General features: G+C 52.9%; 1 protein-coding gene across 2 annotated transcripts; it reads right to left on the bottom strand.

Moving 5' to 3' along the window:
- Positions 1-104: 104 nt before the first annotated feature.
- On the bottom strand, positions 105-16,010 carry B3GNT7 (UDP-GlcNAc:betaGal beta-1,3-N-acetylglucosaminyltransferase 7). 2 transcript variants are annotated; one of them, XM_029072743.2, is made up of 3 exons: positions 15,602-16,010; positions 13,091-13,179; positions 105-3,243 (listed from the first exon to the last, which is right to left on the bottom strand). In XM_029072743.2, exons 2-3 carry the CDS (start codon positions 13,099-13,101, stop codon positions 2,049-2,051), a joined length of 1,206 nt encoding a protein of 401 aa, XP_028928576.1. In that variant the 5' UTR covers positions 13,102-13,179; positions 15,602-16,010; the 3' UTR covers positions 105-2,048. The 2 variants fall into 2 exon arrangements, with proteins under 2 accessions (XP_028928576.1, XP_028928503.1); XM_029072670.2 differs by lacking the exon at positions 15,602-16,010 and having other exon boundaries at positions 13,091-13,224.
- Positions 16,011-17,341: the final 1,331 nt, after the last annotated feature.

Here is a 17,341-nt window from a genome sequence, read left to right as displayed (position 1 = left end):
AGCCTCAGGAGTTGGGTGATGAGAGAACTTTGGGGACTGCCTGGGAACAAGTCTTGGGGAGCGCAGAGAGCGGCCTCCAGTTCCCTGGAATGGAGCATCAGCAGTTGATTTTCACCAAAACAAGAACAAAAAGCCCTTTTATTTAGAAACGAGACCTTTGGGAATCTACAAATATTTATCCACACAGCTCTCTCCCTCCCCTACAAAGGTAGAGCAGGGATGGGTACACTGCCCTTCTCTCCTGCCCACAACCGCGCAGGGTGCCGTGCGCACTTACACACAAGCACACACAATGCGGGTGCGCTCGCCTACAACCCATCCGGCCGAGACAGACCCTGGGAGTCCGGACTCTGGCAGGAAGGGCCAACCCCGAGGGGCAGCCTGCTACCTCCTAAAAGGGGTGGACGCCATTTCCGCCCCGCCGGAGATTCGGGGCGTAGGGAGCAAAGGGGAGGTCGGCCCATCAGGCCAGCGCCCTCCACCAGCATGAGGGGGGGGCAGTGGAGAGAAACCACACCTGCCAGCAATCCCCTGGGACCCAAGGGCTCCTCCCCTCCCTGCCCCTCCTCATTTTCTTATAAATAAAACTTCACAGTAATTCAAGTAAACACCAGTTTCCCAGAACCCAAACCCATCAGTCTGTGGAGCCAAGAGTTCAGTCGGCCCCGTGGGAGGGACAGAGGCCCCCGCGGTAGATCCCCGTCCCCCGACGCACGCTGGCCGGGGGGGTGCTGGGAGCCGTTAGACCCGGCCAGGGGCCTGGGCTGCTCCCGCCGTCGCTCTGGCCGGGAGTCTGCTGTTTCCTGTTTGCTTTCTTACCTGGGTACCCACAGGCCGGGGAATCGTGGCGGCCAGCCAGCCAGCTTCCCGGGCACATGAAAGGAGTCTGCACAGGAGGGCCTTTGAGGTAGTAAGAACGGCTCTTCCTTCCCCTGAACTGGCAAAGGAACACGATGAATTGCCGAGTGTGTTGCCCAGTACAGACGTGCCCTGGGGGGGACGTATGGCAGAGAGAGAGGGACTGACAGTGTGGATGTCTGAGGGCACACACGCAGGACTAGATCTGTGTGTACAGATGGCACTGGGTGGACACCCTACCTGGCAAGGGTTGCCCCTGGTGTATGTGTGTGCGCGCGCGTACGCGCTTGTGCCCCCAGGTTTCCAAGAGTGTTAAGTGTCCATGGTGGGTACATGAAAATGCAAAAATGCACAAACTTACCCATGACCAACTTTTGTGTCCTGAACCCAGGCCCAGAGAGGGCCCCATGAGCTAGCAGGTGCCTGGCTGTGAGGGTGGGGGTGCGTGTGCTTGTGTGTGTGTGTGTGTCTGTGTGTGTCTGTCTGTGTCGGGGGGGGGGGGGGAGGGCATGACCTCTGGCACCCATGCATGTCTGTGCCCGGGGAGGCCTCAACCCTAAAATTGAGGAGACAGGCTCACCGCAGCCTGAACCCCCTGAGGCAACGTGCTGGGATGGGATTTCTCTGGGTCCAGCCAGGCTCCAAGAGAGGTTTCTGTCCGGCAAAGCCTCGGGAGGGAGGGAAGCCCCCCGAAGCATCGGTTGGCACGTGACGCATGGTCAAGTAATAGGGTGATGGCGGGTTGGCATGTGACCAGAGCCCATCTCAGAGGGCCGAGTCCACAGGTCCTCCAGGGCAACTCTGCCATCTCCCAGGCCAGTTAGAGCAACAGCCAACGAGCCAGCAGCAGCAGCAACAGCGAGGAGTGCCCAAGGTTCTCCCTGAAGGTTCCACCAGTATCCACTCTGCAGGTGACCGGGCCCCGCTAGTTTCTTCTGGCAGACAGGGCTCCCCCCAGCACTCTGTCCCCCTTCACCCCCTGCCACCTCTCCCGGGGGGAAGGCCAGGCGCAGTCAGATCGCTCCTCCTTGCAGCCGGAGAGGTCCCGCAGCCCCTCTGGACCGCCCCCGGCCTCCCCGAACCAGAGACAAGAGTGCACGCCCCGCCCGCGGGACCCCAGGAGCTCCAGCCTCTGGCCCCACAGGCCCCCCACCCACGGCCCCAGTCTCCCTTCCCAGCCGGGCCAAGGGCTAGAGCACCTGGAGCTTACGGGAGCAGGTGAGGTTGCCGTGCACCAGCTCCCACATGGTCAGCAGCTCGGCGGGCAGCAGCTTGTGCACCACCAACATGGAGCGGAAGAAGCAGGGCTCCTTGTTCATGCGGCTGCTCTTGTTGCGCACGATCCCGAAGGTCTTGAAGCCCTCGTGGGCCACGGGCCGCACGCCCAGCACCTCCAGGCACATGCCCAGGAAGACGTCGTCGATGGGGTAGAGCTCCAGGCCCTCGGAGACCCGGAGGAGGCGGCGGGCCAGGCCCCCCGCCATGAGGAATCCCCCGCCGCCGGCGTAGGGCGGGTAGCTGGGCTTGCTGTACAGAGCCCCCGGGATGTAGTACTTGTTCTCCTTCTTGCGGATGGGCTTGGCCCGGAAGAGGACGTCTCCGACGAAGAGGTCCTCCTGGGGCCGCCGGTCGGCCAGGAACTCCAGCAGGTTGGCGGGGCTGACGTAGACGTCGTCGTCGCCCTTGAAGACGAAGCTGACCCGGGGGCAGTAGATGTCCAGCCACCGGAGGAAGTGGACCTCCTTCAGGGTCAGGTTGAAGAAGCTGTCCAGGAAATCCCACTGTAGGATGTCCCCGTAGAGGCGGTCCTCGTAGGCCAGCAGCTTCTGGTAGTGGTCCCTCTCCTCTGCCTTGGAGGCCGTGCCCAGCAGGAAGAGCGTGCGGACCGCCCCGCGGCCCCCATCAGCCTCCCGCTCCCACCCCCACGTCTGCCGGATAGCCTCCCGTCGGTCGTGCTGGGTGATGATGGACTTCACCACCACCAACAGGTACACCTCCCCCACGCACTTCTCCGGGTGATTGAGCAGGATGGGGAAGTATCGGCAGTGGCGATAGAGGAGGAACTGACGGAAGTGGGGCTCCAGGCTCTGGAACCAGGCTTCCTGGGTCAGGTTCGGGTTGGCCGTGCAGTTGGGGGTCATCACGTCCCAAGACCGGGGCGCCTCTGCGGCCGTGGGGCCCGGGGCCGGCGCCTCCTCTTCCCGGGGGCTCTTCCAGAAGCCGCCGGGGCCGGGGAGGGCCACGCTACGTTTCTGGACTTTGCCGGGCTCTGGGGAGGGCGCGGGGCTCTGCAAGAACTGGCCGGGAGCCAGGCCGCGCTGGAGCACCGTTAGGGTCACCAGCAGAACTAGGGACAAGCACACACTCTTGTAGATGGTCTTCCTCCTGGCGGGGGCCGGTGGGGAGGGAACGGGATGGGGAGAAGAGGGAAAGAGAGTCAGGTGGGTGAGGGGGCGGCAGGGCACTTCCACTAACTTCTCAGACTGTGACCTCATGGGTAGGGAATGTGTCTATTGTATTGTACTCTCCCAAGTGCATAATACAGTGTTTTGTGCACAGTGAGCACCCAATAAATACGATGGAGTGAATGAATGAAGCCACGATGGAGTGAATGAATGAAGCCACGCACACCTGCCTTGCCCCGAGCGCCTTGAGCCAACCATCTCCCCGGAGGGGTTTCTCAGGGATTATTACTACGGCCCTGCCTCCTCTGGTAGCGGTAATGGGACTAGTGAGGAGCAGGAACCCCCTTTCCCCCCCAACCCTAGCCCCCATCCTCCTCCACTGAGATCCAATTCCAGGAATGGCTCTCTGTGGTTCACAAGTATCCCAAGCCTCCTCTCCCAGGAGACTATGGGAAGCCAAAGGCCTCTTGGCTACTCAACCATCCAACCATCCCTCCCCTCACTGAATCAGTCAATTGTATTTACTGAGTGCTTACTGTGTTCAGAGCACTGTACTAAGTGCTTGAGAGAGCACAATACAACAGACACATTCCCTGCCCACAAGAAGCTTACAGTCTAGTCTACAGTCCTGAGGTGGGAAGGATCCCCCCAGGCCCCAGCCTGCATTCTCTTCCCTGTGGCCCAAAGCAGAGGGGTGAAACGGCCACACCAGCAATGACCCAGACCAAACCCTGCTCTGTCTGGAAGTGAGGGGAACCCTCCCCCTGCCCAGAACTCCATGCCAGCCCTAACTCGGCTGCCACCCCAGCTTTCCCCTTCCACTAAACAGGTGACTGTGTGGACCTCCCATCACCTCGGAGTCTGTTTCCTGTTTCCCGGTGCCCCCCACCTGTCGGGGAGGCGGGGGAAGGTGGTCTTTGATTTTGTTCCCCTCCCCACCCACAACCACCCAGTTACTGGGGCTCCAAAGAGGAAGCTGTCATCTCCCCTTGCAGTTGTGAAGGGTTGAGAGGAAGCTAGCCGGGGCGGCCTTCTGAGCAGAGCGATCCACAGTAAGAAAATATCAACACTCTCAAGCCCCACTCTGAAAGCAGGAGAGGAGGTAAGGGAGGAGGGGATACAGTCAGCCAGCAACAGCCAAGAGACCCTCAAGGAGGCCCTTGTTCCTCCATGGCTGAGACCAAGGGTCCTTTTTTTCCCCATGGTATTTGCCAAGCACTATGTGCCAAGCACTATACTAAGCACTGAAGAAGATACAAGCTAATCAGGTTGGGCACAGTCCATGTTCCACTTGGGACTCAGTCAATCCCCATTGTACAGACCAGGGCTAATGATTCTTGATTCTATTTATCATGTTTATGTCATTTTGTTTTTGTCTGTCTGTCCCCCCCGATTAGACTGTAAGCCCATCATTGGGCAGGGACTGTCCCCATTTGTTGCCAAATTGTACATTCCAAGTGCTTAGTATAGTGCTCTGCACATCCCCTTCTTAAACAACTCCAGTGGTTGCCTATCAACCTCCGCTCCAAACAAAAACTCCTCACTCTAGGTTTCAAGGCTCTCCATCACCTTGCCCCTTCCTACCTCTCCTCCCTTCTCTCTTTCCACTGCCCACCCCGCACGCTCCGCTCCTCTGCCGCCCGCCTCCTCACCGTCCCTCGGTCTCGCCTATCCCGCCGTCGACCCCCGGGCCACGTCCTCCCACGGTCCCGGAACGCCCTCCCTCCTCACCTCCGCCAAACTGATTCTCTTCCCCTCTTCAAAACCTTACTTAAAACTCACCTCCTCCAAAAGGCCTTCCCAGACTGAGCTCCTCTTCTCCCTCTACCACCCCCCTTCACCTCTCCGCAGCTAACCCCTCTTTTCCCCCTTTCCCTCTGCTCCTCCCCCTCTCCCTTCCCATCCCCTCAGCACTGTACTCGTCCGCTCAACTGTATATATTTCCATTACCCTATTTATTTTGTTAATGAATTGTACATCGCCTCGATTCTATTTAGTCGCCATTGTTTTTACGAGATGTTCTTCCCCTCGACTCTATTAATTGCCATCGTTCTCGTCTGTCCGTCTCCCCCGATTAGACCGTAGGCCCGTCAAACAGCAGGGACCGTCTCTATCTGTTGCCGACTTGTTCATTCCAAGCGCTTAGTACAGTGCTCTGCACATAGTAAGCGCTTAATAAATACTATTGAATGAATGAATGAATAGTAAGTGCTCAATAAATACTATTGAATGAATGAGGGGACCAAGGCCCAGAGAAATGAAGTGACTTGCCCAAGGTCACCCAGAAGACAAGTGGCAGAGCAGGGATTAGAACTCAGGTCCTTCTGACTCCCAGGCCCATGTTTTATCTACTAGCCCTCGCTGCTTCTACTCCTTTTTTCCCCAACCCTCATCCCTTTGAGTCTGGGAAGGGGACCCACTGGCACCCCCTCCGCTCCCTGCTCCCCCATCCCAAATCTCCAGACCACAGCACACACAGGCACCAAAGTCCTCCAAGACTCCCTGCCACCCTGGGAGTGTCATCCCAAGTCAGCCACCCCTAGCTTCATGGATTTACCCAATCCACTTAACTCCCTATCTTTACTATCAATCGAATTTATTGAGTACTTACTGGGTGCACAGCACTGTGCTAAGCACTTGAGAGAGTACAGTATGACAGAGTTGGTAGACAAATACCCTGCCCACAAGGAGCTTAGAGTCTAGATGGGGGACAGACATTAAAATGGATTACAGATATACATATATATATATATATATAGGTGCTGTGGGGCTGAGAGTGAAGTCGACATCAAGCGCTTAAAGGGTGCAGTGCATAGGTGATGCAGAAGGGAGAAGGGGTAGGGGAAATGAGGTCTTATTTGGGAAATGTGGAGATATGATTTTAATCAGGCTTCGAAGGTGGGGAGAGCTGTGGTCTGTTGGATAAAGTGGGAGGGAGTTCCAGGATAGAGAAAGGACATGGGTGAGGGGTTGATGGCGAGATAGATGAGGTCGAGGTAGAGTAAATTGACGCTAAAGGAGGGAAGTGAGCATGCTGGATTGAATTAGGAAATCAGAGAAGTACAGTAGGAGGGGTCGCTTGTCTGCTATGCGACCTTGGGCAAGTCACTTCACTGCTGTGCCTCAGTTAACACATCTGTAAAATGGGAGTTAAGACTGTGAACCCCCTGTGGGCCTTGGACTGTGTTCAACCTGATTAGGTTGTATTTACTCCCGAGCTTGTTACAGAGTCTGAAACATAATAAGTGCTAAACAAATACCATAAAAAAAAGGGGGTGAGCTGATTGAGTGCTTTAAAGTCAATGTTTTTTCTTCAATCCCCGCTAGTTGTATTCAATTTATGTTGGTCTATCCCCACATTAGACTGTAGCTTCTTGAGGTCAGGAGTCATGTGTTTGTTTTTTTCCCAGTATTCTTCCAAGTGCCTGGGACACTTTCTTCCCACAGTAGGCAATTAAATACTAGTGAATGAGTGAAATTATAAGTGTCCCCAAGATGGGGTTTCTCTGGGAAGAGAACAGCAGGACTGGCTTCTGCTGAAGCAACTGAAAAGGGAACTGTAATGAACAGACCCTTGGAACTGGGGTACTGTAGTTACAGAAGGGGGATAGATTTGCACTTCTAAGGAATGCTCTAAGCTCATTATGGGCAGGGAATATGTCTGCTAATTCTGTTGTACTCTCCCAAGTGTTTACTATAGTGCTGTGGACATAGGGAAGCAGCGTGGCTCAGTGGAAAGAGCCTGGGCTTCGGAGTCAGAGGTCATGGGTTCGACTCCCGGCTCTGCCACTTGTCAGCTGTGTGACTCTGGGCAAGTCACTTAACTTCTCTGTGCCTCAGTTACCTCATCTGTAAAATGGGGATTAACTGTGAGCCTCACGTGGGACAACCTGATTACCCTGTATCTCCCCCAGCGCTTAGAACAGTGCTCTAATCTATTCTATTATTCTATTCTATTATTATTCTTAATAATTATTCTTAATTATTCTATTATTCTATTCTATTCTAATCTATTGTATATTAAGCACTGGGGGGGGGATATAAGATAATCAGGTTGTCCCACTCAACACTCATGGGGCTCACAGTCCGAATCCCCATTTTACAGATGAGGTAACTGAGGCACGGAGAAGTCAAGTGACTTGCCCAGAGTCACACAGCTGACAAGTGACAAGGAGCCAGGATTAGAATAGTAAGTGCTTAACAAATACCAATATTATTATTATTATTATTGTTATTATTATAGCAAACACCCGGTAAATACCATTGATTGACTGACCAAATGTGGAACAAATATATTTCAGCTTTCTGAATATGGAATGAAACCCAAAGCTTAGCTGCATCATTTAAAGTTCAGAAATAAATATGGCAAATGGCATAAGAGCTGAAAAATCCAAACTCCATAAATTGATTTGGCTCAACATCTCCAGGTCAACATCTATGCCTAAACACCCAAGTGGCAGTGAATGTAACTTGTATTCCTGATACTCTTTTGGTTTCAAAGGACCTTAAACAACCCCTGTGACATGGGGGGATTTTTTGTTTTAAGTGTATTTGTTTAAGGGCTTACTTTGTGCCAGGCATGGTACTAAATCCTAGGGTAGATATAAATTAATCAGGTTGGACACGGTCCACGTTCCACCTGGAGCTCACAATCTTAATCCCCATTTTACAGATGAGGTAACTGAGGCAGAGAAGTTAAGAGACTTAGCCAAAGTCACACGGCAGACAAGTGGCAGAGCCAGGATATGGACCCAGGTTCTTCCGATTTACAGGTTCGTTCTCTATCCAATAAGCCACACTGCACCTTCCCTTCTTCCCCTCCTTCACTGAAGGAATCTCATCAACTCCCTCCTCCAACCCGTTAACCCGACAACCCCAAAGTAAATGTAGAAAAATGAGCAGAAAAAGGAGCAGATTTGTTCCAGGGGTGACAGGAGGAATTGAGGGGCATTGGGTTGGGATTTAGGATTGAGCATCTCAGCCTGGCAGGGTAGTTTGGGAAGCCACGACGGCTTTGATTACCATACCTTCAGCCGGAGTTGGGACCTACGAAGGGATCCTCCTGGGTTTCACCCCACTGTGAAAGGGGAGAGCCAGCGGAGCCCTCAGGCTTGATAGTCATTCATTCAATCATATTTATTGAGTACATACTATGTGCAAAGCACTGTCCTAAGCGCTAGGGAGAGTACAACTCAACAGTAAACAGACACATTCCCTGCCCACAATGAGCTTAGAATCTTGGCGGGGGGCAGGAGGGAGTGTAGACAGACATTTATATAAACATAAAATTTACAGATATGCACATAAGTGCCTTGGGGCTGGGAAGGGGGAAGAACAAAGGGAACAAGTCAGGGCAACAACACAGAAGAGAGTGGGAAAAGAGGAAAGGGGGGCTTAGCCAGGGAAGGCCTCCTGGAGGAGATGGGCTTTTAATAAGTCTTTGAAGGAGGGGAGAGTAATTGTCACATAGGAGGGTGGGCCTTCCGGGCCAGAGGCAGGACATGGGCCAGGGGTTGGCGGCAAGATAGGCGAGATGGAGGCAAAGTGAGAAGGTTAGCATTAGAGGAGCAAAGTGTGCGGGCTGGGTTGTAGTAGGAGTAGCGAGGTGAGGTAGGAGAGGGCAAGGTGATGGCTTTAAAGTCAATGGTAAGGAGTTTTTGTTCGATGCAGAAGCGGATGGGCAACTGCTGGAGTTTTTTGAAGAGTGGGGTGACAGGTCCTGAATGTTTTCCTAGAAAAACTAATCTGGACAGCAGAGTGAAGTATGGATTGGAATGGGGAGAGACAGGAGGCTGGGAGGTCAGCAAGCTATGAGGACTTCAGCCTGTGAGTGTCTGCCTGAGGAAGGAAGATGTCGGGGTTGGTGGGTAAACAATAATACTGTTGGCTAGGTGTTTACTGTATGCCAAGCACTGTCCTAAGCCTTGGAGTAGATACAGCCCCTGTCCACAAGGGGCTCACAGTCCAAGTGGGAGGCAATAGGATGTAATACCCATTTTACACATGAAGTAACTGAGGCACAGAGAAGCGCAGTCACTTGCCCAAGTCACCCAGCGGATGTGGCACTAAACATGAGCAAGACTGAGCTCCTCATCTTCCCTCCCAAGCCCGGTCCTCTCCCAGACTTCTCTATCACCGTGGATGGCACGACCATCCTTCTCGTCTCTCAGGCCCGCAATCTCGGTGTCGTCCTTGACTCGTCCCTCTCGTTCACCCCACACATCCTATCCGTTACCGAGACCTGCCGGTTTCACCTCTACAATATCGCCAAGATCCGCCCTTTCCTCTCCACCCAGACGGCTACCTTACTATTACGGGCTCTCGTTATATCCCGGCTAGACTACTGTGTCAGCCTTCTCTCTGACCTCCCTTCCTCCTCTCTCGCCCCGCTCCGGTCTATTCTTCACTCCGCTGCCCGGCTCATCTTCCTGCAGAAACGATCTGGGCGTGTCACTCCCCTTCTTAAACAACTCCAGTGGTTGCCTATCGACCTCCGCTCCAAACAAAAACTCCTCACTCTAGGCTTCGAGGCTCTCCATCACCTTGCCCCTTCCTACCTCTCCTCCCTTCTCTCTTTCTACCGCCCACCCCGCACGCTCCGCTCCTCTGCCGCCCACCTCCTCGCCGTCCCTCGGTCTCGCCTATCCCGCCGTCGACCCCTGGGTCACGTCCTCCCGCAGTCCCGGAACGCCCTCCCTCCTCACCTCCGCCAAACTGATTCTCTTTCCCTCTTCAAAACCTTACTTAAAAATCACCTCCTCCAAGAGGCCTTCCCAGACTGAGCTCCTCTTCCCCCTCTACTCCCTCTGCCATCCCCCCTTTACCTCTCCGCAGCTAAAGCCTCATTTTCCCCTTTTCCCTCTGCTCCTCCACCTCTCCCTTCCCATCCCCACAGCACCGTACTCGTCCGCTCAACTGTATATATTTTCGTTACCCTATTTATTTTGTTAATGAATTGTACATCGCCTTGATTCTATTTAGTTGCCATCGGTTTTTACGAGATGTTCTTCCCCTTGACGCTGTTTAGTGCCATTGTTCTTGTCTGTCCGTCTCCCCCGATTAGACTGTAAGCCCGTCAAACGGCAGGGACTGTCTCTATCTGTTGCCGACTTGTCCATCCCAAGCGCTTAGTACAGTGCTCTGCACATAGTAAGCGCTCAATAAATACTATTGAATGAATGAATGAATGAATGGCACAGTCAGGATTAGAACCCTGGATCCTCTGACTCCCAGGCCTATGCTTTTCCCACTAGATCATGCTGCTTCTCTATAGGTCTGTCTTTTCAGGCGCAGCGTTTGTCTGGAGTAATAATAATGATGGTATTTGTTAAGCGCTTACTATCTGCAAGGCACTGTTCTAAGCACCTAGTGTCATTATTTTATACTATTATATTAGTGTTATCTATTGTATATTAAGCACTGGGGGGGGGATACCCAGCTCTGCCACTTGTCGGCTGTGTGACTGTGGGCAAGTCACTTAACTTCTCCGTGCCTCAGTTCCCTCATCTGTAAAATGGGGATTAAGACTGTGAGCCCCACGCGGGACAACCTGATTCCCCTATGTCTACCCCAGCGCTTAGAACAGTGCTCGGCACAAAGTAAGCGCTTAACAAATACCAACATTATTATAATCAGGTTGTCCCACTCAACACTCATGGGGCTCACAGTCTGAATCCCCGTTTTACAGATGAGGTAACTGAGGAACAGAGAAGTCAAGTGACTTGCCCAGAGTCACACAGCTGACAAGTGACAAGGAGCCGGGATTAGAACCCATGACCTCCAACTCCCAAGCCCGGGCTCTTTCCACTGAGCCACACCGCTTCCCTAGTGGTCTGTGAAAAAGAGAAAGAGTCTCGCGTTTGGAACAGAAATAATAATTGTGGTATTTGTTAACCATTTCATTTATTCAACCGCATTTACTGAGTGCTTACTGTGTGCAGAGCACTGTTTGGTATGTGCTAAGCACTGGGGTAGATCCCAAGAGACTCAGCTCAAACAGTCCCTGTCCCACATAGGCTCAAGGTGCAAATAGGAGGGTTAACAGGTATTCAATCCCTACTTTAAGGATGAAGAAATGGTCTTAAAGAGAAGTGAAATGACTTGCCCTAGGTCACACAACAGGAAAGTGGTGGGGTCAGAATTAGAGGCTAGGTCCTCTGACTCCCAGAACTGTGCTCTCTCCACTAGGTTGGAATGAGTGCGATTGTCTGCGACATGAGTGAAGAAACTATTTCTCCCCATGGCTTGTTTGATTATTTCCACTTCTCAAATCAGAGTCCTGTGAAGAACTGGAACTGACGGCTAAGTGTGAGGACAGACACCCATGTGCTACTGGTTGGGGGGAGGGAGAAGGCCTCGAGGGTCTGCATCTCTGCCCCTGGACCAGTCTTTCCTAACCTTGGACCTTACTAGCCAGGGTCTGAAACTTGGGGGGGGGTTCGCCGCTCATCGTGGGTAGGGAATGTTTCTGTTTATAGTTCTATTATACTCTCCCAAGCGCTTATTCGGTGTCCAGAGGAGCAGTATGGCCTAGTGAATAGAACATGGGCCTGGGAGTCAGAAGATCACGGGTTTTAATCTCATCTCTGCCACTTGTCTGCTGTGTGACCTTGGACAAGTCACTTAGCTCTGTGCCGAGGTTCCCTCATCTGCAAAATGGAGATTAAGACTGTGAGCTCTATGTGGGACACTGACTTGTGTCCAACCTGATTATTTTGTCTCTATCCCAGTGCTTTGTATAATGCCTGGCACACGGTAAGCGACTCACAATTACCATAATTATTACTATACAGTAGGCGCTCAATAAATACAATTGAATGAATGAATGCGCAGGACGGCTGGGGAGGAAAGGAAAATCGCTTGGTCTGTCCGGTTCCAGGCAGAAGTTTCTCATGGGGGAGAGGAGAGACACCCCTCTTCCACGACCGGTCCTCTTTAAAAAGCAGTGACAGGGGACGGACAGGGAGCAGGGATTGAGAGCGCTTTCATTGTCCTTGGGATGAAGTCACCTCTGCCTCCTCTCCCCCACCCACCCTCCATTTGGAAGACAAAACAGGCAGCTGGGGAGGGTTGCAGGGGTCGCGGCTCATAAAGATAATCGTGATGGTATTTGTTAAGCGCTTACTACGCGCCTAGGACTGGTCTAAGCGCTGGGGTAGATACAAGGTAAACAGGTTGTCCCACGTGGGGCTCACAGTCTTAATCCCCATTTTACAGATGAGGTCATTGAGGCACAGAGAACATAAGGGACCCGGTCCAAGGTCACGCAGCAGACGAGTGGCAGAGCGGGATTAGAACCCACGTCCTGTGACTGCCAAACCCCAGCTGCGCTCTGACTTTGGGGTTTCTCCTGCGGGAGGTGCAGGGAGGAGGAAGGGGCTGCTGTTGGGGGTCAGGGGAATGGGGGAGTGGGGGGGTCCCCCCGGGGAGGGAGGAGTCGGCACTCTCCCCAGGGGCCGGCGGCCGAGGGAAGGGCGGGCTCGGCCGGACTTCGGCCCCTCGCTGACCACCCGGGGGGTGTCCGGAGACCCCCGCCCCCAGCCCACGCGGCCCTCCAAAGTCCGGGGGGGGGGGCAGAGGCAGGGGGATGGGCCTCCAGGCGGGAGTTCCCACGGAGAGGCAGCCGAACAAAACGGTCAGGTCCTTCCTTCAGCATCATGGCCCCGAGGAAGCCGGGCACGCCCCGGATGCCCCAGTGGGGACCGAAATAGCTCGGCCCGGGCAGGGGCAGGGGTGAGGGGTGGGAATATCCTCCGAGGGGCTGCGGGAAGGACCCGGGGGGGGTGGTCTCTCTACCCTCCCACTCCCTCAGCCCCGGGGTCACTCACCAAGGAAACATGCTGGGCCCCGGGGGTGCCAAGGCCGGGAGCGGCCGGGCCGGTCCTGGGCTGGAACTGGGCTGCAGGTCGGAGCTGTCCTGCCGCATGGAGGGAAGGAGGCAGGGGCACGGTGGGGGGATGAGTGGGTGGGCACCAGGGAGGGAGGGAGGCGGGGAAGCCCTCCCCCCCGGATCCCTCCTCCTTCCCCCCCTCTTCCCAGTGTCCCGAGGGTGGAGCCGGGAGAGGGCCGGGCTCCAGGTATTTTTTATTAACCCTTCAGCAGCCTAAACCCACCCCGGGCCTAGATGCCAAGCTCCCGGGTAGGTCCTGGGGTGCCCTTCGCCCGCCCCCCCCCCCCCGGGTACAGACCACCCCGGTGGGAACGAGGACCGGACTACCGTCTCCACTGGTTTCCAAGCGCTTGGTCCAGCGCTCTGCACCCAGTAAGCGCTCAACAAATTCATTCATTCAATCGTATCTATCGAGCGCGCATTGGGTGCAGAGCGCTGGACTAAGCGCTTGGAAAGTACGGTTCGATACGATTGAATCAGTGAAGACTGTGAGCTCGTTGTGGGCAGGGAGGGTCTCTCTATTGCTCTATTGTACTTTCCCAATAATAATGATGATGATCTCCCTATTGCTGTATTGTACTTTCCCAGTAATAATGATGGTGATAGTATTTGTTAAGCGTTTACCACGTGCCAAGTACTGTTCTAAGCGCTGGGGTTGATACAAGGGAATCAGGTTGTCCCACGTGGGGCTCGCCGTCTTCGTCCTCATTTTGCAGATGAGATCACTGAGGCCCAGAGAAGCGAAGCGGCTTGCCCAAGGTCACACAGCAGACAAGTGACAGAGTCGGGATTAGAACCCATCACCTCTGACTCCCAAGCCCGTGCTCTTTCCACTAAGCCACGCTGCTGCTCTAAGCGCTTATTACAGTGCTCTGCACAGAGTAACCGTTCAATAAATACGAAAGAATCGAACGAAGACGCTGAATCCTGGAGGGGCCAAAATGTCCTCATCGTGGGGAGTGGGTGGGACAGGAACAGTGCCTGGCTTTTCAGATCTCTTCTGCTCTATTCAATCAAAGGAATTGACTGAGGGCTCACTGTGTTCTCTCTCTCTTGGGAGGGAACAGAACAGTAGAGTGGGTAGACACAATCCCTGTCCATAAGAGACTTACAGTCTTGTGGGAGAGGCAGACATTAAAATAAATTGGAGAGGAGAAGCGGCAGAGTTTAAGGATGTACATATAAATGCTGAGGGGCTAGAGGGAGTATCAAAGCCCCCCCTCTAGACTCTGAGCCGGTTGTGGGCAGGGATTTGCTGTACTGTACTTTCCCAAGCACTTAGTACAGTGCCCTGCACACAGTAAGTGCTCAATAAATACAACTGAATAAATGAATGAATGAAGGCAAGAGCACAGGAGATGCCGAGGGGAGGGAGAACAGGTTGGGGAAATAAGTTAATCAGGGAAGACTTCTTGGAGATGTGGTTTTACCCCAACCCTTGGATTCCATCCTCGGGAGCATGGGCTTGGGAGTCAGAAGGCATGGGTTCTAATTCTGATTCTGCCACTTGGCTGCTGTGTGACCTTGGACAAGTCACTTAACTTCTCTGTGCCTCAGTTACCTCATCTGTAAAATGGGGATTAACACTGTGAGCCCCACGTGGGACAACCTGATGACCTATCTACCCCAGCATTTAAAACAGTGCTTGGCACATAGTAAGCACTTAATGCCATCATTATTATTATTACTACTCCAACGAGCACCCCCCTTCCACTGCTCCTTTCCCACCAGTTTACATTCCTCTTACCCCACTCCACACAACACAGCCCTAGACTTTCTTCATCCACCTTATCAGACCTGGTCCTGGAAACTGCCCTTGAATTCCCAGAGAAGGCTGGACTCCTCTTTTAGGAAGCCCAGTTCTTTTTCGTGGAGTCAGGACAGCCTAGTGGAAAGAACACAAGCTGGAGGAGTCAGAGGACCTGGGTTCTAATCAGAGCTCCACCACTTGCCTACTGTGTGACCTTAGGCAAGTCACTTAATAATGTTGGTATTTGTGAAGTGCTTACTATGTGCCAAGTACTGTACTAAGCACTGGGATCAATACAAGCAAGTAGGGTTGGACACAATCCTTATCCCACATGGGACTCAGAGTCTTAATCCCCATTTGACATATTAACTAACTGAGGCACAGAGTTGCCCAAGGTCACACAGCAGACAAGTGGCTGAGCCAGGATTAAAACCCAGGTTCTTCTGAGTCCCAAGCCCATGCTGTACCCATGGTTACATGCTGCAAAATGGGGATTCAATACCTCTTCTCCCTCCTGTTTGACTGTAGCCCCATGTGGGGCAGGGATTGTGTCCAGCCTGATTAACTCCTATCTCCCCCAGCACTTAGAACAACACATAGTAAGTTCTTAAATTCCAATACAAAAAAAATTCACCCATTAGTACGCATCTGAATCTCAGTTTCTCCACCTGCAAGGGGCCAAAAGGAAGTGTTACTTACCTCTCTGGGATGATGAAATGAATCAGGTAACTGGGTGAAGCAGTTTGCCAGGTGCTCTGGGCTTTGTTGCCTAGGGATTGGTCCAATGAGAAGGGCGGGACGGGAGAGAGGAGAGGCTAACCCTTCTCACCTGTCATTGCTCACTCTCCCTCCCAGACTATATTTCCTCCAGCCAGTACCCTCCAGGAGAAGCTACCTGAGCCTCCCCCAGCAAGCTCTGTGGGTGTATTCGTGGCTTAACCACTCCGGGAGTAGCAAGTTGGCTTTACACAGAACAAAATGGAGTCTCTGGTCTAAAACAATGAATAAGCCTCTGGTTCCCTGCTCCAGGACTCAGACCTTGCAAAATAGAATTGATCAGACCAAAAGTGGTTTGCATAGCTCTCCTTACCCCCATCCTACCACCTTCCCATTGCTTGTCCCCCAGTGACCAGGCCACCTACTTGAAGAAATTTGACATCATCAGGTGTAAGCTCCTCAAAATTGCACCTGCCCCTCCTCACTCCCTCCCCCTTCCAGTCCCCTCTTCAACACTCCCATCCTTCCCAGCTGTATCTCTAGAGGTGATCTCCTGCCTCCTCTCAAAAACCACCCCCTCCACATGTGCATTCAATCCCATTCCTTCACACTTTATCAAAACTCTCACTCCCCCTCTTCTTCCCTCCTTAACAGCCACCTTCAACCTTTCACTCTCCAATGGTTTCTTCCCCACTGCTTTCAAACATGCCCATGCTTCCCCTAGCCTAAAAAAACCCCTCCCTTGACTCCTTAGCTCCCTTCAGTTATCTCCCCATCTCCCTCCCATCATTCCCCTCCAAACTCCTCGAGTGAGTCATCTACACCTGCTGTCTCAAATTCGTCTCCTCCTGTTCTCTCTTTGACCTCTCTGATCTGGCTCCCGTCCCCTTCACTCCACAGAAACCAACCTCTCAAAGATCACCAATGATCTCCTTCTTGCCAAATCCAGTGGCCTCCACCCCATTCTAATCCTCCTCGATCTGTCAGCTGCTTACAACACTGTGGACCACCCCCTTCTCTGGGAAATGTTATCCAACCTTGGCTTCACTGATTCTGTCCTCTCCTGGTTCTCATCTCTCTGGCCGTTTATTCTCAGTCTCCTTTATGGGCTCCTTCTCTGCCTCCCATCCCCAACTGTGGGGATCCCTCAAGGTTCAGTTCTGGGTTCCTGTCTATTCTCTATCTACACCCACTCTCTTGGAGAACTCATTCACTCCCGTGGCTTCAACTACCACTTGTATATGGATGATACCCAAATCTACATCTCCAGCCCTGATCTCTCTCCCTCCCTCCAGTCTCACATCTCCTCCTGCCTTTGAGATATCTCTACGTGGATGTCCTCCTGTCACCTCAAACTCAACATGTCCAAAACAGAGCTCCTAATCTTCCCACCCAAACCCTGTCCTCCCCCTGACTTTCCCATCATTGTAGATGGCACTATAATTCTTCCTGTCTTACAAGCCCATAACCTTGGCATTATCCTTGACTCCTCTCTCATTCAACCCACATATTCAATCAGTCACTAAATCCTGTTGGTCTCACCTTTACAACATTGCTAACACCTGTCCTTTCCTCTCCTTTCAAATTCCTACCACATTAATACAATCACTCATCCAATCCTGCCTGGAATACTACATCAGCCTCCTTGCTGACCTCCCAGCCTCCTGTCTCTCCTCATTCCTGTCCATACTTCATTCTGCTTCCCAGATCATTTTTCTACAG

This window comes from Ornithorhynchus anatinus, chromosome 1, assembly GCF_004115215.2.
Source record: "Ornithorhynchus anatinus isolate Pmale09 chromosome 1, mOrnAna1.pri.v4, whole genome shotgun sequence".
In the NCBI taxonomy this organism is placed as follows: Eukaryota; Metazoa; Chordata; class Mammalia; order Monotremata; family Ornithorhynchidae; genus Ornithorhynchus; species Ornithorhynchus anatinus.
This window is presented reverse-complemented; position numbering and strand designations above follow the sequence as displayed.

Bases quoted from the DNA above. Each gene is read 5' to 3' on its own strand.
- B3GNT7 (XM_029072670.2), bottom strand. From the start codon at position 13,188: ATGCGGCAGGACAGCTCCGACCTGCAGCCCAGTTCCAGCCCAGGACCG. The intron at 3,244-13,090 runs GTGAGTGACCCC...GGCCCCCGCCAG, and splicing joins GGGCCCAGCATGTTTCCTTG to GAGGAAGACCATCTACAAGA.